Source organism: Bos grunniens, chromosome 29 (genome assembly GCF_055505025.1).
Source record: "Bos grunniens cultivar Pamir isolate PY7600 chromosome 29, Bosgru_T2T1.0, whole genome shotgun sequence".
Lineage (NCBI taxonomy): Eukaryota > Metazoa > Chordata > Mammalia > Artiodactyla > Bovidae > Bos > Bos grunniens.
This window is the reverse complement of record NC_141193.1, coordinates 45,465,271-45,491,256: the sequence shown is the minus strand read 5'-3', so window position 1 is coordinate 45,491,256 and position 25,986 is coordinate 45,465,271. Positions and strand designations below refer to the sequence as shown.

The window sequence follows — 25,986 nt, the reverse complement described above, 5'->3', positions numbered from 1 at the left end:
TTAAATTGAGAATTAGAGTAAGTGGTGTATCAGATACTAGAATGTAGATGACTGTTTTCTCTGTAGATTACCTACTAATGAGAAGCAAAATTTCAAGGATATAGGGATTCTTAATTCTTTTGCCATCATAATCAGTCCTGTGTTATTTCATTTTTAAAGGGATGACTGGAAACCATACAAGCTTAGAAGATTGTATTTTATTTGGGTATGCAGAGATATCCAGTCCTTCCGCTGGTTTGCAGACTTACTCTGTGTGTTGTATAACAAGGTAAAATTAGGTTTCTTTTTACTTTTGCAGTCTTTTAAATTTTAAAAGTAGCCATTTTATTTCAAATTATAAAAGTAATAGGTGCTCATTATAGAATAATATGCAGAGGAGTAGTGAGGAGGAAAAATATCCCTTAAGCTTAAAAAAAAAAACAGAGATATAATCTTTTAATAATTTGGTGTACATCTTTTCAGATATTGGTATCTGTGAATTTGTATATCTAGGACATGTTTTAACAGAATATTTTAACATGGAAATGAATGCATATGGTTGGTAATACATGCATATCGAAAACATATTATGCAAATATGAATGCAAATGGGATTGTGACTGAGGACAGATGGAAGAAAACATCTGCAGACAATTACTGTAACACTTTTCAGCCTTTATTCTCATAGTTCGTATCTCCAACTTCAACATTCCAAGTGGATCATCAGCCAACTTCTGGCCCAGTGTACAGAATTTCAAAAATCCCGAATTCTAAGCTGTATTCCTTCCAGAGATGAAAGCAGGCTGTATCTATCTATCTTACCTGTATTCATCTATCTTACCTGTAACTTTTACTTGTTTATTAATATATCTATTTTTTAAGTTATTCAGGTAATACATATATGCATCGTTGCTACAGATTTTTGTAATCTACATGAAGTAACATCACCATCTAATCCACTTAACCAGATGTTACTCATGAGCATTCTGAAAATTCTAACATACTATTTGTATTGTTCCGCAAATTGCTTTTTTAAAGTGTATTTCTATCTAACCAGACACAAAAGGGCAAATGTTGTGTGATTCCTTTCATATAAGGGACCTGGAGTAGTCTAATTCATAGAGACAGACAATAGAATGGTGGTTGCCAGAGGTTTCCCAGAGGGAAATGGGGCGTTACTGTTTAATGGGTATAGAGTTTCAGTTTGGGAAGATGAAAAAATTCTGGAAATGGATTGGTGATGATGGTTGCACAACCATATGAATATATTTAATGCTAATCAACTGTATACTTAAAAACAGCTAAAATGATCAATCTTATGCTATGTGTATTTTACCACAATAAAAAAAATAAGTGCAAATTCCTGGGACTCACCAAGGGCCTGCTAAATCAGGAGGAAAAAAACAGACAGATGAGAAGCCACTGAAAGGATTTGAGTAGACCGATATGATTGTAGGTCATCTTGAGAGTATATGTGAAAATACAATTCTCGGAGTACTGCAGCTTCCAGAGGAGCAGAAAATGGGTAATAAGTCAGGAAAGGAGATTAATCAGAGTGGCCAGTGAGGCGGTAGGAAACCAAGAGGTAGTAGTTCTGTACTTAAGGTTAAGAGAGGAGAATCTTTCAAGAAGAACATCATCACCGCTTTCAAGTGTGTGTTTTCTCTAGATTAATGTCTAAAACTGGACTTCCTGAGTTGGAGGCTGTGAGGACTTTAGGAATGAATTTAAATTTGTAATAGGTACTGACAAAATGTCCCCCAAAGATGCTAAAACAATTTACATTTCCACCAAAGGATATAAGAGAAATTTATTCCAAACATTATATTACCAATCTTTTACATTTCTAGTCATTTCTTAAACAAGGGGATCTCACTGTATTTTTCCTTGAAACAAATGAGATTGAACCTCTCTTCCTCTGCTTATCAACCACTTGTATTTCTTGATGGAGTTCCCATTTCTACCTTTGCCTGTTTTTCTAGATTAAAATTTTCTTTCTTGAAAAGATATAGAACTTATAATTTGCATCCAAGAGCACATTTAAATAATAGATGCTTTATAGGGCAAGTAGCAGAGCAGGAAAGGAATAAAGGAAATAAAAAATATATAAATGGCTGGATATTCAAAGTAGTTGAATCTTAAAATTTCTTCTCAAGTTTTTTGGTGGATATGTTTAATACTTAGGAATCCATGGAATAAATAATATAAATGCTTAAAACTAGTGTAAACAATGGGGTGTTGATTATCTTCTACACACACCTCTGCACACCTGTTTTGATTTTTCACGTCAAGAGCTGGGGATGGACATGGGTCCTTTGACCCTCTGAGGGTGATGTTAAAAGGAAAAGACTTTTATTTTCTGCATTTGCAAATGAGTTACCAAATTCAGCATGTGTGTGTGTGTGTGTGTGTGTTTTAGTAAATACTGTTTTTTGTCTACAATGAGGGATAAGCTAAAATGGAGACATTGATGTTTAAAATGTGTTATTTAAATCTGCATTCTTCTCTCTGGAGCCTGTGGGCACCGAACACATTATTGATGCAGCAGTTATTGGCGTGATCTCAGAGCAGCATCCCGGGAGACATTTAAGACAAAAATCAGTGCAAGTCATGTGTTTTGTGAGGGGCTGTCCATTACTGGCACTTGGAAATTCCTCCATTCCTTCACAGTTAAGATTTGTGCATCCTGATTCAATTCATAAAGGGCTTTAAAATGACTTTAGTGTTTGGATATAACTTGAGGCATCTGTGGCATGGAATATAATTATTTTAAGAATATTATGGGTTCTGAGAATCATCACTTATCACTTTCAAAATAAAATAGGTTTTTATTGGGATTTTATAATTTAGCATTGCCACCTATCAGAGAATGTGTAGTTTTAGTTCTGGAGGAAATCTGTGAGATGAGGTCATTGTCCTAATGAGGAAACTGGGGCCTATGTAAGTTGAGTGCCTCTCTAGAAGTCTCAAGGTCAGACAGTGATAGCAATAGAAACACGTCTCTTGGTCATCTGCCAGGTGCCCTTACTACTGTAAAGGGTGCCAGAGGGGTTCTATAACCTCACTTAGTCACTCTGTATTTGCAAAATAACTTTTTTCATTCCTAAAACTTTGAGCTTGAGTCCCAATATATCCCTTAAAAATCATTATTTTCACGCTGTATAAAAACAGTTGTTGTTGAGTTACTAAGTCACGTCCAACTCTTTGCAACCTCTGTCCTCCACTATTTCCTGGAGTTTGCTCAAATTCGTGTTGAGTCAGTGATGACATCCAACCATCTCACCCTCTCTTGCCCTCTTCTCCTCTTGCCCTCAATCTTTCCCAGCATCAGTGTCTTTTCCAATGAGTTGCCTCTTCACACAGGTGGCCAAAGTGTTGGAGCTTCAGCAATAGTCTTTCCAATGAATAATAGCAACAGGACTTGGAATCAGTTGGTTCATTTGCTGCAATAAGGTCCAGCAAACCTGTACCCTCTCCAGCAAGCCTACTGTGCACACTGATGCTCAGTGATAGTTTGGCTGCTGCAGAAGTGCTGGTCTCTTCTAGGCCTTTCCTCAGATTCGACACATCAGATACTCATCTCTGTTCTCCAGAATGTACCATGGTTGTTGTGTTCCTTCCTTCTCCTGATTTTGATTTCTTTCCCTTCTCTTTAGCATTTCTTTGTTTTAGGGAGGTGAAAGGAGGCCCTAAGAAGAATAACATTTTTTTAAATGTAGATTTCACAACTCAGGATTCAGCCAGGGCAAGGCCAGGGTCGTGAGCAGATTCGTTTTGCCTTCTGGATGAAAGAAGCATCTGGGTCAAAACCCTTTTACCCCCTTTGTTGAATTCACTTTTCTTTGGATATTTTTCTTGGTCCATTTATTTTTCAAGATATCAAAGTGTTTGAGAGCTTTCCCAGATGCTTTTATTTTGGCACATACACTCCCTACCTCATACATTTGTATATAAGGGAGATCAGTGCTGCATAGGAAGGAGGTAGGAATGATTCCATTCCTACCTTATTTGTTTTCATTTGTTTTGGTTTCTGTGATGCCTAGCATGCATTTTGTGTGTCACTTTTGACTTTTTTGTAAAGAAAATCATGTTCTGTCTGAGTGAAATCGTGAGTAACATTTAGAGACTCAGCAAATAAAATAAATAAGTGAGAGGATTTAAAGGAATATTACTATAGTATTTAGCATATTTGATTTTGTATCTATGAAGATAGCAGAACTAATCCCATCCATTTCCTTCATCATAACTAATTAAATCTGTCAGGGACAGGTTATTAATGTTAGAATGCCATGTATGTGGTGCACATATATGTGTGTATTATACACATTTGCTCGTAGATGTTGGCTGTGGTAAGACCAGATACATCTTAACAGATGGCAGAATCACATATGTTAGGTTAGGAGAGAATCTGTGAATACAGAACACAGTTTAATGTCTATTTACTTTTATGTCCTCTCAGTTTTGGCAAGAGAACAGACCTGATTATGTCAACATTCAGCTGTACCTCAGTCAGACAGATGGGATACAGGTATGTGACTGGATGTTATTGTAAATTAAACAAGTCTCTTGAGAACAGATGATTTACTGTAGGGGCTGTGCTGGAAGAAAATTTCTGCAGGTGGTTTGAAGAGACGATTCCCAGAGGAAAGCCACTTTTGGAATGTATCCAGCAAACTCTCAGCTCATCCTTGAAGTCAACCGTTTTCCGCCTTTCATCTGTCCTCACCTGGGACTGAAGTGGACCTTGGAGCTCATCTCTCTCCTTTTCACTGTCACCTCACCTAGAGATGAGAACACAAGTGAATAGTTTTGTGATTGTGTTCATCGAGGGGCGGTTTTATGTGGCAAGAGAAGATAAGGTCATACACAATTAAGCTTGTTTCTCTTAAAGGGAAACTAAAAAACGAAACATCCATCATGCATTATTTACTTCACTGCTAGACGCTGTATTGAGCATCTCATACATATTATCTCATGTGATTCCAACAGATTCAAGAGGTAAATGATATTGTGATCCCCATATCATAGATGAGGAAACGCTATATAGACAACACTGAAGAGATGGATAGCCATGTAAACCCGGGCGTGAATGCTTTCACAAGTTTTATTGTTGTATTTTCCATCATATATTTTCTGTAATTCTTTGAATGCAAAATATGAATGCTTGTCTGTTACTTCAAAACTAATTTACGCCTATTTTTTTAGTCAGATTTCTACCCTACTTGGTACGTAAAAACATTTTATTTTATACTGTCATGAAGCAAATCAGAATCATTATGCCTCATGGTTTTGCAGTGATTAAGATATGAAGCATAAATTACATCTGGTTCTCAGTTTGTCTCTCTGGGACTCGGACACTTCTCTTTCTCACTTGACTCTCTTTACCATCAATTCAGATCTAATACTCTTGTTAATTGCAAACAGCAGTCCATTAGAAGTTGTTTTGATAGATCCCAAATTTGCAGCTCTGCTGTATTAGACTGTCATGTTCAGGATCATTTCCCCAAATTTATGATGATAATTTGCAGTATCTTACTCATATAATGAGCCAAATATGACAACTTTGCAGTACAAAAATGCTTCAACAAAGCTTATGTGTTGCGCCCTCTTTGAGATGAGGCAATTAGAATGCATTCTTTAATGCTGCAGTTGCTGAAGCAACTGACTGAAGTCTAGGAAAGTCAGTCTAGGAAAGTCAGTCATTTGTACTAATGGTTTTCAAGAAGATAATGGATTTTAAAGGGAAAGAGGGAGGAAATGGTGCTTCTAAATGATTATACTTAATAGGTTGCCATTTGACACTTATATTCTTTATGTCACAGCAATTTGGTAGGAAGCCACAGAACCAGGAAAGATGATGTTATAGAAATGAATTATTTGCCCAATTCTGTGTCATATAAAGCATAGTGCTTTCTTTTTGGCAGAAGATAATTGGAGAAAAATATCAAGCACTGAATTCAAGACTTTTTATTGGACGTCCGCGGTGGAAACTTCTGTTTGATGAAATAGCAAAATGTAACAGAGGGTAAGGACTTTCCTCAAAAAATTTGACATGTGGCTAATGATCAAATTAAAATATTAAAGATTACTTACTAATCGGTTTGAAAATTACAGAGTCACTTAAATACTCAACTATCACTACTGAAGATGGAAGCAAAGCAAGAACCACCTCAAGTATCTGTAATGCCAAATAATTAAAATTTGGCTTAAAAACAGTCTATAAAGTATTTATGAACCAAACTGTCATACCTACTTTTAAATTTGCATAGATCCCATAGCACAATTTAGGTCATCACTGGGAAAGTTTTTGTAAATCACATTAGCAAACAAGGGAGCTCTTCAAATAGTTTTGATGCATTTAAAAATTAGATTTTTGGTATATTTTTACCAGAATGAATACATTTTTTAAAAAACTTAGTTTTTAAAACTCTTAGAGATTTTAATATTTCTCTAAATCAGAAATATTTCCAAACATATTTTTTCTTGTAAGCTATAATTCTATAAAAAAATCTTAGAGTTACGGGCTATCTGTTTATGATCTGAAGAGATTACAGTTGAAAGAAAGCATTCATTTTGGGGTATAGACTACGGACCCTGTTTGGTAATCTGTAAATTACCATCAGATCAGATCAGTCACTCAGTCGTGTCTGACTCTTTGCGACCCCATGAATCATAGCACGCCAGGCCTCCCTGTCCATCACCAACTCCCGGAGTTCACTCAGACTTACCTCCGTCGAGTCAGTGATGCCATCCAGCCATCTCATCCTCTGTCGTCCCCTTATCCTCCCGCCCCCAATCCCTTCCAGCATCAGAGTCTTTTCCAATGAGTCAACTCTTCAAAGGAGGTGGCCAAAGTACTGGAGTTTCAGCTTTAGCATCGTTCCTTCCAAAGAAATCTCCTTCAGAATGGACTGGTTGGATCTCCTTGCAGTCCGAGGGACTCTCAAGAGTCTTCTCCAACACCACAGTTCAAAAGCATCAATTCTTCAGCGCTCAGCCTTCTTCACAGTCCGACTCTCACATCCATACATGACCACAGGAAAAACCATAGCCTTGACTAGATGAACCTTTGTTGGCAAAGTAATGTCTCTGCTTTTCTATATGCTATCTAGGTTGATCATAACTTTCCTTCCAAGGAGTAAGCATCTTTTAATTTCATGGCTGCAGTCACCATCTGCAGTGATTTTGGAAACCCCCCAGAAAAAGTCTGACACTGTTTCCACTGTTTCCCCATCTATTTCCCATGAAGTGATGGGACCAGATGCCATAATCTTCATTTTCTGAATGTTGAGCTTTAAGCCAACTTTTTCACTCTCCACTTTCACTTTCATCAAGAGGCTTTTTAGTTCCTCTTCACTTTCTGCCATAAGGGTGGTGTCATCTGCATATATGAGGTTATTGATATTTCTCAAGGTAATCTTGATTCCAGCTTGTGTTTCTTCCAGTCCAGCGTTTCTCATGATGTACAGGGCAATGATCTATACAAATTCTAAAAGCATTTTGAAAACCGTATACTCATTCACACATTTTAAAGTTGGCATTGAAAAAGTTTTATCAGAACTTTAAATAGTTCCAAAGGCTGCAATTTCTAACATATTGCAGATATTAACATTTTAAAATTAATAAAACTTTTAACATATCTGCTGGAATCTAAATATCATAGTTTCTCTATACCAGCCTCATATATTTGTGCCTTTTGTAACTTTCATGGTCAGTTAGAAATTTTATATCACTCTTTTGTCTACTGGAACTAAAACTTCTATCCTGTCTAACCTGCAGAATTTTACCAAATTCAGTATAATTTTGCACTTTAACGAATCATACTTTTATTGGTAAGCTAAACATACTTATGCAATAAGAATGTATATAAATTGAAGATTTAATTTTTAAAATTTCCTGTGACTCTAAGGAATCAGTGATCATTTTTTTATAATTATTAATATATAGTTGATTAATTCATAATTTTAAAGGTATATTTGATAAATATAAAAGGATATTTGATTTTAATTGAATGAGGCAGCCTGTTAGATGACAAGTTTTTTTTTTAAACTACAGTTTACAAATTTATGGATGAATATAATGTATTGAAATAATCTCTGATTCATCATGGTGTTTTGGCGACACCTTCAGAGACTTTGTTTTAGGAATCATGGTTTGAAACCCCTTAAGCAAAATCTAAAAAGGAAAACAGTGACCCATGTAATTCAGACTGCATCCATGTTTGAAAGCACTTCTGCATTTCCTTCCCTTTGTGAAATAACTGTGGGTTAAAGATGAAAGCAAAGATGGTCTTGATAAAGGACAGAAATGGTATGGGCCTAAGAGAAGCAGAAGATATTAAGAAGAGGTGTCAAGAATACACAGAACTGTACAAAAAAGATCTTCATGACCCAGATAATCACGATGGTGTGATCACTGACCTAGAGCCAGACATCTTGGGATGTGAAGTCAAGTGGGCCTTAGAAAGCATCACTACGAACAAAGCTAGTGGAGGTGATGGAATTCCAGTTGAGCTATTTCAAATCCTGACAGATGATGCTGTGAAAGTGCTGCACTCAATATGCCAGCAAATTTGGAAAACTCAGCAGTGGCCACAGGACTGGGGTCAGTTTTCATTCCAATCCCAAAGAAAGGCAATGCCAAAGAATGCTCAAACTACCACACAATTGCACTCGTCTCACACGCTAGTAAAGTAATGCTCAAAATTCTCCTAGCCAGGCTTCAGCAACACGTGAACTGTGAACTTCCAGATGTTCAAGCTGGTTTTAGAAAAGGCAGAGGAACCAGAGAAAAAATGGCCAACATCTGCTGGATCATTGAAAAAGCAAGAGAGTTCCAGAAAAACATCTATTTCTGCTTTTGACTATGCCAAAGCCTTTGACTGTGTGGATCACAATAAACTGTGGAAAATTCTGAAAGAGATGGGAATACCAGACCACCTGATCTGCCTCTTGAGAAATCTGTATGCAGGTCAGGAAGCAACAGTTAGAACTGGACATGGAATAACAGAATGGTTCCAAATAGGCAAAGGAGTACGTCAAGGCTGTATATTGTCACCCTGTTTATTTAACTTCTATGCAGAGTACATCATGAGAAACGCTGGACTGGAAGAAGCACAAGCTGGAATCAAGATTGCCGGGAGAAATATCAATAACCTCAGATATGCAGATGACACCACCCTTATGGCAGAAAGTGAAGAGGAACTGAAAAGCCTCTTGATGAAAGTGAAAGTGGAGAGTGAAAAAGTTGACTTAAAGCTCAACATTCAGAAAATGAAGATTATGGCATCTGGTCCCATCACTTCATGGGAAATAGATGGGGAAACATTGGAAACAGTGTCAGACTTTTTCTGGGGGGTTTCCAAAATCACTGCAGATGGTGACTGCAGCCATGAAATTAAAAGATGCTTACTCCATGGAAGAAAAGTTATGACCAACCTAGATAGCATATTGAAAATCAGAGACATTACTTTGCCAACTAAGGTCCATCTAGTCAAGGCTATGGTTTTTCCAGTGATCATGTGTGGATGTGAGAGTTGAACTGTGAAGGAGGCTGAGTGCTGAAGAATTGATGCTTTTGAACTGTGGTGTTGGAGAAGACTCTTGAGAGTCCCTCGGACTGCAAGGAGATCCAACCAGTCCATTCTGAAGGAGATCAGCCCTGGGATTTCTTTGGAAGGAATGATACTAAAGCTGAAACTCCAGTACTTTGGCCACCTCATTTGAAGAGTTGACTCATTGGAAAAGACACTGATGCTGGGAGGGATTGGGGGCGGGAGGAGAAGGGGGTGACAGAAGATGAGATGGCTGGATGGCATCGCTGACTCGATGAACATGAGTCTGAGTGAACTCTGGGTGTTGGTGATGAACAGGGAGGCCTGGCGTGCTGCGATTCATGGGGTCGCAAAGAGACAGATACGACTGAGCGACTGAACTGAACTGAACTGAATGATGAAAGCATTTTTTAGAAAGCAGAGGTCCTTTGTAATAATACACAGGATTCTAGTTAAAGGTGAAGTATCGGATAAAGAAAAAAGTCAACTCATTTTGGTAATATTCTTTCCATTCTTTCCTCAAAATCACTCACCTTAGATGAGGTAATCTTCTCATACTCACCTGAGTCTTCCCATGTACCACAGACTCCTTCTCTAATGACATTTCAGTTCAGTTCACTTTAATTGCTTAGTCGTGTCCAACTCTTTGCGGCCCAATGGACTGCAGCATACCAAGCTTCCCTGTCCATCACCAACTCCCAGAGATTGCTTAAACTCATGTCTATTGAGTTGGTGATGCCATCCAACCATCTCATTCTCTGTCATCCCCTTCTCCTCCTGCCTTCAATCTTTCCCAGCATCAGGGTCTTTTCTAATGAGTCAGCTCTTCGCATCAGGTGGCCAAAGTATTGGAGTTGCAGCTTCAGCATCAGTCCTTCCAATGAATATTCAGGACTGATTTCCTTTACAACTGATTGCTTTGATCTCCTTGCTGTCCAAGGGACTCTCAAGAGTCTTCTCCAACACCACAGTTGAAAAGCAGCAATTCTTTGGTGCTCAGCTTTCTTTATGGTCCAACTCTCACATGCATACATGACTACTGGAAAAACCATAACTTTGATTAGACGGGCCTTGTCAGCAAAGTGTTGTCTCTGCTTTTTAATATTCTGTCTAGGTTGGTCATCGCTTTGCTTTCAAGGAGCAAGCGTCTTTTAATTTCATGGCTGCAGTCACCATCTGCAGTGATTTTGGAGCCCAAGAAAAGAAAGTCTGTCACTGTTTCCATTGTTTCCCCATCTATTTGCCATGAAGAGATGGGACTAGATGCCATGATCTTTGTTTTTTAGAATGTTGAGTTTTAAGCCAGGTCTTTCACTCTCCTCTTTCACTTTAATCCAGATGCTTTTTAGGTCCTCTTGGCTTTCTGCCATAAGGGTGGTGTCATCTGCATATCTGAGGTTATTGATATTTCCCCCAGCAATCTTGATTCCAGCTCATGCTTCATCCAGCCCGGCATTTCAAAAGATGTACTGTGCACTCCAGTACTCTTGCCTAGAAAATCCCATGGATGGAGAAGCCTGCTAGTCTGCAGTCCATGGGGTCGCAAAGAGTTGGACATGACTGAATGGCTTCACTTTCACTTTTCACTTTCACACATTGTAAAAAGGAAATGGGAACCCACTCCGGTATTCTCCCCTAGAGAATCCCAGGGACGGGGAAGCCTGGCGGGCTGCCATCTATGGGGTTGCACAGAGTCGGACACAACTGAAGTGACTTAGCAGCAGCAGCAGCAGCAGCACTCTGCCTATAAGTTAAATAAGCAGGGTGACAATATACAGCCTTAATGTACACCTTCAGACAAGCATTCCTTTATTTTCATAGTCTAGTGCTGAAAACCTGGATAGTTTGTTTCCTTGTTTTGCTCGTTCAGCTCAAATCTAAAACAGTAGAGGGTGATTTGCAAGAAATTACACTGGGATTTTTGGTTTCTTTGGTTAGTTCTGCAGAGTTCTGCTTTGTTATGCTATTCATATTGCAAGGGATTTTGTATGTTTGTTCCTTTGTTTGTTCATTTTCTTAAAAAAACAAAGCTGGTTTGAGAAGAGCAAGTGTGTACCACGTACTGTTGATGCAACAGTATTAATGCAACACTTTAACTTTGTGTTTTTGCTTGGGACAGGCACTTAAAATGCATTATTTTTTGAAAGATTTTTGTGTAGCATTACTAGGACAAGAATGGATCAACATCTTAAGGGCTCATTAACTGGAAAAAGGCACTATTTAAATAGAAGTCTGCATTTTAGATGTAAAATTTTGGTTTAATTCATTGACATGAATTCCTGAGAGAATATAAAGAAGTAAAAATAGAGAAGAGAGGCATAGAAATTTGCACAAATGTTTGAGAGTGGTCTCTTCCTTGTATGTCTTTCTGAAAATAATTTATTACACCTGAGATTCAGTTTCCTATTGTTTATAATAAATATGTATGTCATTTCTTAACTTAGTTGCATGTACACATCATGCAAAGGGGGAGATAAATAATTAACTTTATGTGAGCTTTGGAGTAGAGAAAACTCTTCTGTGATTGGATGAAATGTCTGAGATGTATCTATATTTTACTACTTAATGGTATTTTGAAAATAAAACAAATTAAGTGTACCTAGGTTTGGTCTCTGACATTTGCTCCTGTGTCCCTGAGTCATGTCACTCAAACTTTCTGAATCTGTAATACAAGGAGTGAATAATCTCTAGGAGTAAATAAACTTTCATTATATGAGATCATACGCTTTAATAATGCATGGAAAAACAAGTGTTGATACGATAGGAAAATATTCACAAATATATTGAACACTTACGGAACTAGTTGCCAACATCTGTCCCCAAACAACATTGTCTGCTGGCAGCTAAGTTTGTCTCTACTCATCTCTACAAAGTTTTTGTAGGCAAATCTCTAGATGGTTGTTGGATTGCAGTAACCTATTGAAAATTTGTGCAAATGAATTACAAAGATAAGTTGTAGATCTTGAAAAGGTGTCGGATGTCACTGTTAGTGAAAGTGACATGGGAAAAGCCTCCAAATAACACAAAGATCTCCTAGAGTTAAACTGCTTAACAATTGGATGACAAAATTTTTTAAAAAATCATATATGGTGCTTTAAAAATAATGTTTCTGTTGTGAAGTATTTAAGATAAGCCTTTAGGAAATCTGCAAAATTTGAAAATCTAAATCTACATTTGCCTATGAAAGCCAAGAAAGCAAATGGTATCTTCTCGTCATAATGCAGTGTTGACAGAGACTATATACAAATTGTATACAAACAGAGACTGTCAAAAATGAGACAAAATGTCTTATTCCCTTTTCATCTTAATGACAACTATACTATTACTGTTTTTTTGATGATTATATTTTTTCGGTAGTACAGTTTTATTCATTTTAAGTAAGCCATTGTGTCTAGCCCTGGTTTTAATGGTAACCTACATTTTACCAATGTAATAATTTATTTTCATACTTTTTTTTTTATTATTTTCTTTCTTCTGCTCCTTTGGGTTTAATTAGCTCTTCTTTTACTAGTCACTTTAAGATGGAACCATAGCTCACTGATTTAGATCTTTGTCTTTTTATAATAAAAATGTTTAGTACTATAAATTTCCCTCTAAACATCACTGTAGCTACATACCACAAATTTTGATGTGTCTTATTTTTATCTTTACATACATCAAAATTTTTCTAAATTTTTCATGTGATTTCATTCTATCCCGCTGGTTATTTATTTTTAAAACCTGCATTTGTTTGTTCATTTTCGGCTGTGTGTGGGCTTTTCTCCAGTAGTCATGTGTGGGTTTCTCTTTGCGGTGGCTTCTCTTGTTATAAGCATGGGCTCTAGCGTGCTCAGGCTTCGGTCATTTCAACATGTAAGCTCAGTAGTTCTGGCTCTGGATTAAAATATTGTTCATTTGTCCAGCTTTATTGAGAAATAATTGACATACAGTTGTGTACAGTGTAACAATTGGATATCTATCTGTTGCAAAATGACTACCAAAATAAAGTTAGTTAACATATCACCTCACATAATGACAAAGTTTGTGTGGCGAGAACTTGTAAGATCTACTATCTTCCTAGCTTTCAAACATACAGTGTAGTATTACTAACTATAGTCACCATGCTGTCCCTTACATCTAGAACCTACTCCTCTTGTAGCGATAAGTTTGTAACCCTTTGTCTGTCTTCACTCACCCCCGACCTCCCCCACCTGCCCCTGGCAACCTCCAACTCACTTTCTATCAGTTTGGGGTTTTTAGATTCCGCAGATGAGTGAGATCATACAGTATTTGTCTTTCTTTGTCTGATTTATCTTACTCATCATGATGCCTTCACGTTTCATCCATACTGTTGCAAATAGTAAGATTTTTTAATTTTTTATAGCTGAATTTTATTTCGGTGTGTGTGTGTATCGCCTCACATCACAGTTTTCTTTGCCCATTCATCCATCTGTGGACACTAAGGTTGTCTCCGTGTCTTGACTGTTCTAGATAATACTGCCATAAACATAGGGATGCAGATAACACTTCAGTGCAAGTGATTTCCTTCTCTATGAATATATGCACAGTAGAGGGATTGTTGTATCATATGACAGTTTTTATTTTTAATTTTTTTTGAGAAACCGCCAAACGATTTTCCATATGGGTTATATCAATTTACATTCTCAGAAGTGTACAAAGATTTCCTTTTCTCCACATCCAGGCCAACATTTGCCTTTTGTAAAAATGTCTATTCAGTTCTTCTACCTATTTTTAAATTGTGTTATTTGTTTTTTGACATTTTATGAGCTGTTAATATATTTTAAATATTGACCTTTTATCAGTCACATCATTTGCAGTCATTTTCTCCCATTCAGTAGGCTGTCTTTTCATTTTGTCAACGGTATCCTTTGCTGGGCAGGAGCATGTAACTTTATATGGCCCCATTTATTTTTTTAATTAATTAATTTCTTTTGATTGTAATTAGTTTACAATATTGTAGTGGTTTTTGCCATACATTGACATGAATCAGCCATGGGTGTACAAGTGTCCCCCGTCCCGAACCCTCCACCCACCTCCCTCCCCATCCCACCCCTCAGGGTCCCGGTGCACCAGCCCTGCTGTCTCCTGCATGGAACCTGACCTGGCGATCTGTTTCACCTATGGTAACATATGTGTTTCAATGGTATTCTCTCAAATCATCCCACCCTCGCCTTCTCCCACAGTGTCCAAAAGCCTGTTCTTTACATCTGTGTCTCTTTTGCTGTCTTGCATATAGGGTCATCATTACCGTCTTTCTAAATTGCATATATGTGCGTTAATATACTGTATTTGGTGTTTTCCTTTCTGACTTACTTCAGTCTGTGTAATAGGCTCCAGTTTCATCCACCTCATTAGCACTGATTCAAATGCATTCTTTTTAATAGCTGAGTAATAGTCCATTGTGTATCTGTACCACAGCTTTCTTATCCATTCGTCTGCCAGTGGACATCTAGGTTGCTTCCATGTCCTAGCTTTTGTAAACAGTGCTGCAGTGAATATTGGGGTACATGTGTCTCTTTTTATTCTGGTTTCCTCAGTGTGTATGCCCAGCAGTGGGATTGCTGGGTCATAAGGCAGTTCTATTTCCAGTTTTTTAAGGAATCTCCACACTGTTCTCCATAGTGGCTGTACTAGTTTCCATTCTCACCAACAGTGTAAGAGGGTTCCCTTTTCTCCACACCCTCTCCAGCATTTATTTTTTGTAGACTTTTTGATAGCAGCCATTCTGACTGGCGTGAGATGGTACCTCATTGTGGATTTGATTTGCATTTCTCTGATAATGAGTGACGTTGAAGATCTTTTCATGTGTTTGTTAGTATATGGCCCCATTTATTTTTACTCTTGTTTCCTTTGCCTTAGGATACAGATCCAAAAACATGTTCAGTTCAGTTCAGTCACTCAGGCATGTCCGACTCTTTGTGACCCCATGAATCACAGCACGCCAGGCCTCCCTGTCCATCACCAACTCCCAGAGTTCACTCAGACTCACGTGCAAAAACATGTTACTGTGATTTATATCAAAGAATGTACTGAGTATTTTTTCTAGGAGTTTTATGGTTTCCAGTCTTATATTTAGGTCTTTCATCTGAGATGATTTTTGTGTGTAGTTTGAGAAGTGGCTCTAATTTCATTCTTTTTGCATGTAACTGAACAGTTTTCCAAACACCACAAACAAATTCAGCAATACATTAAAAGGAGTATACCCCATCACCAAGTGGGATTTATCTGACAGACACAAGTATGGTTTAATAACTTTATGTCTTGTATGGTTGGTATATCATAAACCAACATGAAACTACATTAAAAAATTGAAGAATAAAAATCATATCATCTCAATAGATGCAGAAAAACCTTTTGACAAAATTCAGCATCATTCAGTGAATTCAGTAGCATTCAACATACTCTTCAAAAGATAAAATCTCTTCAGTGGATAAAGAGGGAGCATAATTTAACATACTAACCCTATATGATAAGCCTGCAGCTAATGTCTTACTCAGTGGTGAAAAGCTAAAAGCATTTCCTTTATTGGATTATGATTATTATTATTTATTTTTGCTAGTAAATTATATGAATTTCTTCTATATTTTATATATTTCAGACATGTAGTTTGTAAATATGTTCTCCCATTCCCTACCTTGCCTTTTTATTTTGTTGGTCATTTGTTTTACTGTGCAGAAGCTTTTTAATTTAATGTTATCCCGCTTGTTTATTTTTGGCTTTGTTGCTTGTATTTTTGTTGTCAGTTTCACCAGAAATTATTTGGTATCAGAAATTATTGCCAATACCCCTGTCAATGAGTTTTTCCCCTGTGTTCCTTCAAACATCTAATAGTTTAAGGTCTTGATGAAAGTGAAAGAAGAGAGTGAAAAACTTGACTTAAAACTCAACATTCAGAAAACTAAGATCATGGCATCCGGTCCCATCACTTAATGGCAAATAGATGGGGAAACAATGGAAACAGTGAGAGGCTTTATTTTGGGGTGCTCCAGAATCACTGCAGATGGTGACTGCAGCCATGAAATTAAAAGACACATGTTCCTTGAAAGAAAAGCTCTGACCAACCTAAACAGCATATTAAAAAGCAGAGACATCACTTTGCCAACAAAGGTCCATCTAGTCAAAGCTATGGTTTTTCCAGTAGTCATGTATGGATGTGAAAGTTCGACTATAAAGAAAGCTGAGCACCAAAGAATTGATACTTTTGAACTGTGGTGTTGGAGAAGACTCTTGAGAGTCCCTTGGACTGCAAGGAGATCCAACCAGTCAATCCTAAAGGAAATCAGTCCTGAATATTCATTGGAAGGACTGATGCTGAGGTTGAAACTCCAGTACTTTGGCCACCTGGTCAGCTCCAAAGAGCTGACTCATTGGTAAAGATCCTGATGCTGGGAAAGATTAAAGGCAGGAGGACAAGGGAACGACAGAGGATGAGATGCTTGGATGGCATCACCGACACGATGGACCTGAGTTTGTGTAGGCTCCGGGAGTTGGTGATGGACAGGGAGGCCTGGTGTGCTGCAGTCCATGGGGTTGGAGAGTCGGACACGACTGAGTGATTGAACTGAAGGTCCTGGAGTCAAGTCTTTGATTTCTTGGGAGTTAACTTTTGGGGTAGTATGAAATAGGGTGCAATTCCATTCTTTTACATGTGAGTATCCAGTCTTCCCAACACTGTGTATTGAAGAGACTGTCTTTTCCTCTTTGAGTATTCTGGCTTCCATGAATTGAGTTATAGTCAGGGCTTCCCAGGTAGCTCAGCTGGTAAAGAATCCACCTGCAATGCAGGAGACCCGGCTTCAATTCCTAGGTTGGGAAGATCCCCTGGAGAAGGGCATGGCTACCCATTCCAGTATTCTGGCCTGGAGAATTCCATGGACTGTATGGGGTTGCAAAGAGTGGGACATGAGTGAGCAACTTTGACTTTCCAGCAGTTTACCTTTGCTTTCTATTTATCTCATTTGTTCTTTCCTCCTTTCTTTACTTTCTTTTCAATTTAGTACTTTTTTATGATTCCATTTTTTTCTCCTGTAGTGGCACACTAGCCTTACTTCTCTGTTTGACTTTAGTTACTTTCCTAAGGAATTTTTTCCCAAGTTGTAATCCTTGAACAACATAACTTGGAAACTTGTTGGAAAAACAAATTATTAAAGATCCAAGATCTGCTGAATCAGAGCATCTAGGAATAGGGCCTTGCTATCTGTGGTCTGTGAATTATCTTAGATGATGCTAATGAAGTTGATATTGGAGAAGCATTTCTATAGCTTTATATTGTATAACATTAGCTTATCATAGTGTATTTCAAACAATATTATCCCACCTCATGCACTTCCATCCCCCTACATCTCTTTGGCTTTTGTTCTTATTCATCTTTTTCTACATGTACTATAAACGCCATAATTCATTACTACTTTTGTTTTAAATATCAATTATATTTTAAAGAGATCAAAAATTAGACAAAATATTCAGTATACTTATTTACAGATTCACCATTTATGGTGTCCTTCATAGCTTTGGATAGATTTACATTTCTTTTTTTTCTAGCTGCATACAAATTGTTTTATTTCGTAATATATTTACTCTAAAATGTCATACCTACAATGGTTTTTGATTACATTTCAGTTTTTAAATTTATTTTTATTGGAGTGTAGTTGATTTATAATCTTGTGTTTCTTTCTGCTATAGATTTACATTTCTATATGATTTCTGATGAATTCCATTTATATACCTTAAAGGGCTAATTCACTAGTGATAAATTCCCTTACCTTCTGTTAGAAAAGTTTGTATGTCTTTAATCTTGAAAATTACAATATTTTTGTTTGGTATAGAATTTGCTTGAGATAGAATAGTTGACCTTATTTGGTCTTTTAGCACTTTGAAGATTTCACTTCATTGCCTCTGACTTAACAGTTTGTGACAAGAAGTCTATCCTTAATCTCCTTCACCTTCTACTTATTATTTGTAAATGTGTCTCCACCCCTACCTCTGCCAGCTGCTTTCATGTTGTTCTCTTTGTAACTGATTTTCAGAGTTTCATTTGTTGCCTATAATGTTGTGTGTATGTGGATATCCTCCTTCAGTTCAGTTCAGTTCAGTCACTCAGTCGTGTCCGACTTTTTGTGACCCCATGAATTGCAGCACGCCAGGCCTCCCTGTCCATCACCAACTCCTGGAGTTCACTCAGACTCACGTCCATTGAGTCAGTGATGCCATCCAGCCATCTCATCCTCTGTCGTCCCCTTCTCCTCCTGCCCCCAATCCCTCCCAGCATCAGAGTCTTTTCCAATGAGTCAACTCTTCGCATGAGGTGGCCAAAGTACTGGAGTTTCAGCTTTAGCATCAGTCTTCCCAAAGAACCCCCAGGACTGATCTTTAGAATGGACTGGTTGGATCTCCTTGCAGTCCAAGGGACTCTCAAGACTCTTCTCCAACGCCGCAGTTCAAAAGCACCAATTCTTCAGCGCTCAGTCTTCTTCACAGTCCAACTCTCACATCCATACATGACCACAGGGAAAACCATAGCCTTGACTAGACGGACCTTTGTTGGCAAAGTAATATCTCTCCTTAGGGTTCATTAGATCATTGGATTTGTTTGTTTTATCAAATTTGCAAAATGTTGGCAATTATTTCTTCATTTTTTCTTTCCTTTCTGTCTTACTTGTCTTGAGACTCTGATAACATATGAAAGATTGCCTGCTATTGTCCCTTTTGACCTTGAGGCTCCATGTACTTTTCTGCCCATTTTTGTTCTTTCTGTGCATCCATTTGGATAGATTCTGCTGCTATATCTTCAGGTTTGCTTATCTTTTCTTCTTCAGTGCATATTCTTCTGTTAACCCATTAGGTAACCCGTAGTATATTTATCATTTTAAATTTACATTTAATCTCTAGAATTTCCATTTAGGCCTTTAAAAAATCTTTTTCCTTTCTCATCAAGCTGATGCTTAACCTTAAACATATGAAGCATGTTTCTCATCACTGTTTCAATGACCATATCTGGTAATTCCATCATTTCTGTCATTTTTGTCCTGATCATTTTTGACTGATCTTTTCTTCTTTATTAGTTTGCTAGGCCTTCCATAGTAAAATTCCACAGGGTTGATGGATTAAATAAGTTTACGTTCTCACCATTCTGGGAACTGAAATTTAAGGTAATAGCAGGAAACAGTGACAGACTCTATTTTGGGGGGCTCCAAAATCACTGCAGATGGTTCCTGCAGACAAGAAATTAAAAGACGCTTGCTCCTTGAAAGAAAAGCTGTGAGAAACATAGCGTATTAAAAAACAGAGACATCGCTTTGCCAACAAAGGTCCGTGTAGTCAAAGCTATGGTTTTTCCAGTAGTCATGTATGGATGTGAGAGCTGGACCATAAAGAAGGCTGAACACCAAAGAATTGCTGCTTTTGAATTGTGGTGTTGGAGAAGACTCTTGAGAGTCCCTTGGACTGCAAGGAGATCAAACCAGTCAATTGTAAAGGAAATCAGGCCTGAATGTTCATTGGAAGGACTGATGCTGAAGCTGAAGCTTCAATACTTTGGCCTCCCAATGCGAAGAGCTGACTTGTTGGAAAAGACCCTGATGCTGGGAAAGATTGAAGGCAAAAGGAGAAGGGGACAATGGAGGATGAGATGGTTTGATGGCATCATTGACTCAATGGACATGAGTTTCGGCAGGCTCCAGGAGATGGTGAGGGACAGGGAGGCCTGGCGTGCTGCAGTACATGGAATCCCAAAGAGTCAGACATGACTAAGCAACTGAACAACAAAAACAAGGGTTGATTTCCTCTGAGACCCTCCTTGCATTGCAGAGGACCACCCTCCTGCTGTATCTTCACATGGTCATTCTTTTATCTGTGTATGTGCATCTCTAGTGTATCTTTAATGCCTTCTCTCATAAGGACCCTACTCAGATTGCAATAAGGTTCACCCTAATAACATCATTCTAGCTTAATGGCCCTACATCCCAGTATAGCCACACTCCGGGGTACTGAAGGTTAGAGTTTCAATCTGTGAATTTGGGGGAGGGGCAAGATTCAACCCCTAACACTTAGTTACAATTCATAATTTCTTGTTACATACATTTTTGGTAATTTTTTGATTTGGGAGGAATGACTCACAAACTGGAATCAGGATTGCAGGGAGAAATATCAACAACCTCAGATATGCAGATGATATCACTCTAATGGCAGACAGCAAAGAGGAGCTAAACAGCCTCTTGATGAGTGTGAAAGAGGAGAGTGAAAGAGCTGGATAAAACTCAACATTCAAAAAATGAAGATCATGGCCTCCAGTCCCATCCCTTAATGGCAAATAGGTGGGGGAAAACTAGACAATAACAGATTTTATTTTCTTGGGCTCCAGAATCACCACAGTTGGTGACTGCAGCCAAGAAATTAAAAGACACTTGCTCCTTAGAAAAAAAGCAATGGCAAGCCTAAACTGTGTATTAAAAAGCAGAGACATTACTTTGCCTACAAAGGTCTGTACAGTCAAAGCTATGTTTTTTCCAGTAGTCATGTATGGATGTGAGATCTGAATAATAAAAATAGCTGAGCACTGAAGATGCTCAAACTGTGATGCTGGAGAAGACTCTTGAGAGTCCCTTGACCAGCAAGGAATCAAACCACTCAGTCCTAAAGGAAACCAACCCTAAATAGTCATTGGAAGGACTTGCTGAAGTTGAAGCTCCAAAACTTTGGCCACATGATGCGAAGAGCCAGCTCACTGGAAAAGACATTGATGCTAGGAAAGATTGAGGCAAAGAGAAGGGGGCAACAGTGGATGAGATGGTTTGATGTCATCACTGACTCAATAGACATGAGTTTGAACAAACTCTGTGAGATAGTGAAGGATAGGGAAGCCTGGTATGCTGCAGTTAATGGGGTCACAAAGAGCAGGACAAAAGTGAGTGACTCAACAACAACAATTTTGTACTTTTAGATGTCTAATGCCAAAATTTATTTATTCTTTTCAGTACTGTTGCACTTGTTTCTGGCATACAGTTTTGTTACTTGGGTTTAGTTTGATCTTTCCAGAGCTGGCTTTTAAGCTATGTTAGTAATGTCAGGAAGATCCCCTGGAGGAGGAAATGGCAACCCACTCCAGTACTCTTGCCTGGTAAATCCAATGGACAGAGGAGCATCGTGGACTACAGTCCACCGGGTTGCAGAGTTGGATGCAACTGAGCACACTTGCACACACAGTATGAGGCCAGAGCGCCCTGCAGTCTAAGGCTGAAAGTAAGGTGAGTAGGTGAAGTCGCTCAGTCATGGACTGTAGCCTACCAGGCTGCTCCGTCCATGGGATTCTCCAGGCAAGAACATTGCAATGGCTTGCCATTTCCTTCTGCAGGGGATCTTCCCAACCCAGGGATCAAACCCAGGTCTCCCACATTGCAGGCAGACAGTTTACCCTCTGAGCCACCAGGGAAGCCCAGTCTAAGGCTAATTTTAGCAAATCCTGCCTACCCTTTGCAAATAAGGTAATACCTTTTAAAGTCTCCTATCCATTGCCAATATATTATATGTAGGTATTTCCATTTTAGCTTGTGGTAATATGAATTGTTGATAACCTTATATAAACTCAGAATTTTTTGGCCGGCTTCTTCCTAGTAGTTCTTTGCCCAGCTTCACAAGGAGATTAGCACTCAGCCAAAGACTTCAAGATACTTCCCTGCAGATATCCAGAGCTTCTTTCTTTTGATATCACCTCACTTTCCGTATAGCTGCTTTAGTCTTCATGAACTCCATTTCTTTCTCTTTAACTCAGTAAGACCACCAGTCTCTGCATGGGTTTCCCTCTTATGAGCTTCAGCTTCTTTTTTAAATCATTTGTTACATTATTTTTAATTTTTTTTTAATTGGAGGATAATTGCTTTACAATGTTGTGGTGGTATCTGCTGTACATCAGTGCAAATCAGTCACAATTATGTATATATCCTCTCCCTCTTGAGCTCCCCGCCTTCCACCCCTCTTGTGCTTCATCTTTTAAATCACCTTCAGGCAACAAGTAGAGACAATTTTTGTGCTCACCTTATTTTTTTCATTTTTCTTAGGGATGAACAGTTCTGTGCTGCCTGTTGGCCCGTATCTGGAAATAATAGTTTTATATATTCTTTGTTTTGTCCTATTTTTTAAATGGAAGAGGGTAAATCTAGTCCCTATTACTCCATCATGGGTGCAAGTAGAAATTTATTTTGTGGTTCTTTGTTTCATTTTTCAAGGTTAAAAGTTTTCAATAAGCCTATATTTTCAGTATTTATTATAAATTTAGGTACCCATTTAAATGGATTATTTTTCTGTTCAGCAACAATTATTCTCAGATAATGAATACATACTGTATTTGTCCAAGCTGTGATTAGAATCATTAATCATTTTGATATCTTAGGAAGAATTCAATACAGATCAACAAACTTTGAAGAAAATCAATGTGAAATAGTAGTCATTTCATAGAATGTATTTATTCTATTTGTTAGGAATATGTATAATTTGTCTACTGAAATATTGGTGAATAATAAAACCTGCTTGGCATTTGTTACAATTATTGTGGAACATAAATAAAAGAAAACGTATCCAGATTAATATTCTTTTTGTTTTAATGTGGACATAAATTAGTCACTTAAAATTATTCTTCCAAATGGGTAATAGCTTCCTTGTCTTTTGTCTTATTCACCACGTCTGGTAAAAATCCATGAGATCTTTAGAGAAGAAAATTGTCTGCAAAGCATCAAGTATGAGAAGAACTGATATGGTCCAGGGTGGATGGGAATCTGTTCATATGTCACATGTGAGGCAGTTGACATCTATCAGTTGCTCTTGACTTGATTTCTGCTCTCATCAGTGACATGCAGACTGCTCAGTCTCTCTGATAATTAACAAATATGTGTTATATTTTTTGAATTATCTTGATTTCTAGCATAGAAAGCATGAGGTAAATAAAATATCTTCTCTTAAATTTGGTAATACAGTGGTTGGGAAATTATTTGAATACAAAGATGTATACATCAAGAAATTAACTTTATTAACACTTTAAACACACTACTGAAACATACTTGTCATATTCTGCCTGATTTTCCATCTGATTTTCCATTTTCTCTCTTTGTCTTTCCAGGAAAACAGTTGGTGTTTTTTGCTGTGGACCCAATTCGATTTCTAAGACTCTTCATAAGCTGAGTAATCGAAACAATTCCTATGGGACAAGATTTGAGTACAATAAAGAATCTTTCAGTTGAAAACCTCTGAGATGAACAAGGACTCTAAAGAAGGAATGAGTGCAATTTCTAAAGCTTTGAAATGCAGCTGAATCAAACAGCTGTGTCATGCCAAACAGTAGCAAGGTTTTCTTATTTATGATTATTTAAAATGGAAATGCAGAGAGAATGTGGCAGGATGACAGGTCACATTACACATTTAATCTGGAAACCAAAGAGGCCCTGAAGGATATCTGATGTGATTATTCACTTTTCACTGCTCAGATTAAAAGAAAACTATTAGGTGCACACTGTTGATTTTTATGGCAGATTCAAGAACTCCCTAGTGAGGAGTTGCACTTGCTCATTGTGAGTCTGATAGCCTTGGTTCTCTTTTAAATTGTTTTTGGTTGAACAAATGCAAGATTGAACAAAATTAAAAATGCATTGAAACTCAGATTACATTTTCTACATGAGTATAAACAGAGAAGCATTGATTTAGAACAGCTCCAGGCCAACATACTAGGTGTCTGAAAATACAGCACAGGATTCTGAGTTGATACGGGTACTCTGTGCCGCTTGCTCACTACTGATGCTAATACTTGATATCTGTAGGCTTTATGCTCAATGAACCTTTTGCAGATGCTGATATAGTATCTATTGATATAATATCTATTGATTTTTTAATATTTTTCTTTCATCTTTGTTCCTGCCCTCCCTTGGCATGTGTTAGACACGATGATTTAATCACTCCTTTCCATTCCCAATTTATTTAATCTATACTATTGCATTTTAATGAGGAAATGTCATTAATGTAAATTATAAAGGGACTTACAGACTGATAATTTTTTTTCCTTTTTCAGCATTTTGACCTCCATTATTATTTCCTTTTTCCCCCAGTGTAGTTTATCTTTAGGTTTTAGTCTCTTAGTCTGCATTTTGAAGACCAAAGGGTATTGTGTCTGCCAGTGGTCACTGAGATATAAATTTTTTCTCTTTTTTTCACACATTGGTTTATAATGGAGACAAAGTGTGGTCACTTCCTTGAATAGGAAACCTGTATTTTACTCTTTATACAAGAGGAAATACTTAATCAATTATGGAAATTTAAGTTCTGAATCAAGAATATTAGTGTTGCACTGTCTGGCATTCTGGGTCTTGATACAGAATTACTGAGTTTAAAGTCACTGTAGGGACTGTGCTGTGTGATCCTATCAGCTTATGCTCCCTGCCCATTATATTCTCAGCTCAGAAAATATATTTCACTACCTTAAGAATTAAGGCATTTTTATAATTTAGTAGTTTTCTTTTGTAGACTTGCTATGAAATATAGCACATTGCTGAAATCAGCAACATAGCTTGTCTTGCCTTTGTTAAAATTTTCCATGAGATAACATAACATGATAGATTCTACTGTCATCTTTTTGCTCTGACTCACCAATAGCAATCAAGCATGCTAAACCACCAAGCATTAAATGCCCATAAACATATTACAGCTATTTCTTCCTCTCCTTGGAACTCTTTCTTGTTCTCTCTGGAAGGAAAGTGAGTCAGAAAAAGATATGGGAAATGTGCAATGTTCCTGCAGATTTAGCTCTGAAGGCATATTTAATAACCAGTACATCTTGGCAATACTTTCTCAAATAAAAATAATTTTCATAAAAACACATAACAGGAGAAAACTGGTAAAAAGAAAAGAGTTAGTACAGGCTTACATGCAACATTCTTTACTAATTATAATTTATTTATGTGATTATGTTAATAAATCTCATTTCAGTAAAACTGGCGGAAGAAGAATGATCTTTCCAAGTAGGTCTGCTATACTAGATGAAACTCTTTGCCTATTTTATTTATTCCAGTGGATGTTCAAATGCTGAGTGTTAGACATAGGTAATTTTTGCTTCTGTAAGTAGGAATGAAGCTAGGACTTCATCCTGTGTGTATGAGAGCTTTGTTTTGTTTTGAGGAATTCTTTTTCTGGGGCTAATTCTTATCAGACTGATCTTTAAAAAGTAATTTTAATAACAATAAATGTTAAAATTGAAATGGTATCCTTAAAATCTCTGTAAGCTTCCTTTAGGTTGGCAAAAGATAAAGCAGGCAGAGTTTTTTCACGAGATGGCACAAAGTTGAGTGTGCAGCAGTGTAACCGTAGGCATTTCAGTCCTGGGGCTGTTAATGTCCCTGGCTAATGGTGTGACTACGGAAAATTGCTCTTCACTCTGGGATGAAGATGTCTCATTTGGACCAGACCTGTAGTTATTAGTCT

General features: G+C 37.6%; 1 protein-coding gene across 10 annotated transcripts in view; it reads left to right on the top strand.

Annotated features, from left to right (window-relative positions):
* The window catches only part of NOX4 (NADPH oxidase 4), a 183,390-nt gene extending 157,622 nt beyond the window's left edge, over nt 1-25,768 (top strand). For 9 of the 10 annotated variants that reach the window (XR_015157409.1, XM_086383221.1, XM_086383220.1 and 6 more), the window contains 4 exons: nt 160-268; nt 4,438-4,506; nt 5,903-6,003; nt 23,639-25,768. Coding sequence is in view for 8 of the 10 variants with exons in the window: in XM_086383221.1 (XP_086239347.1) it covers nt 160-268; nt 4,438-4,506; nt 5,903-6,003; nt 23,639-23,759 (400 nt within the window). In the remaining 2 variants the exon portion in view is untranslated. Of the gene's footprint in view, nt 1-159; nt 269-4,437; nt 4,507-5,902; nt 6,004-23,638 lie in introns of those variants that run through there. The other variant, XR_015157410.1, reaches the window with a different exon arrangement.
* Nucleotides 25,769-25,986: the final 218 nt, after the last annotated feature.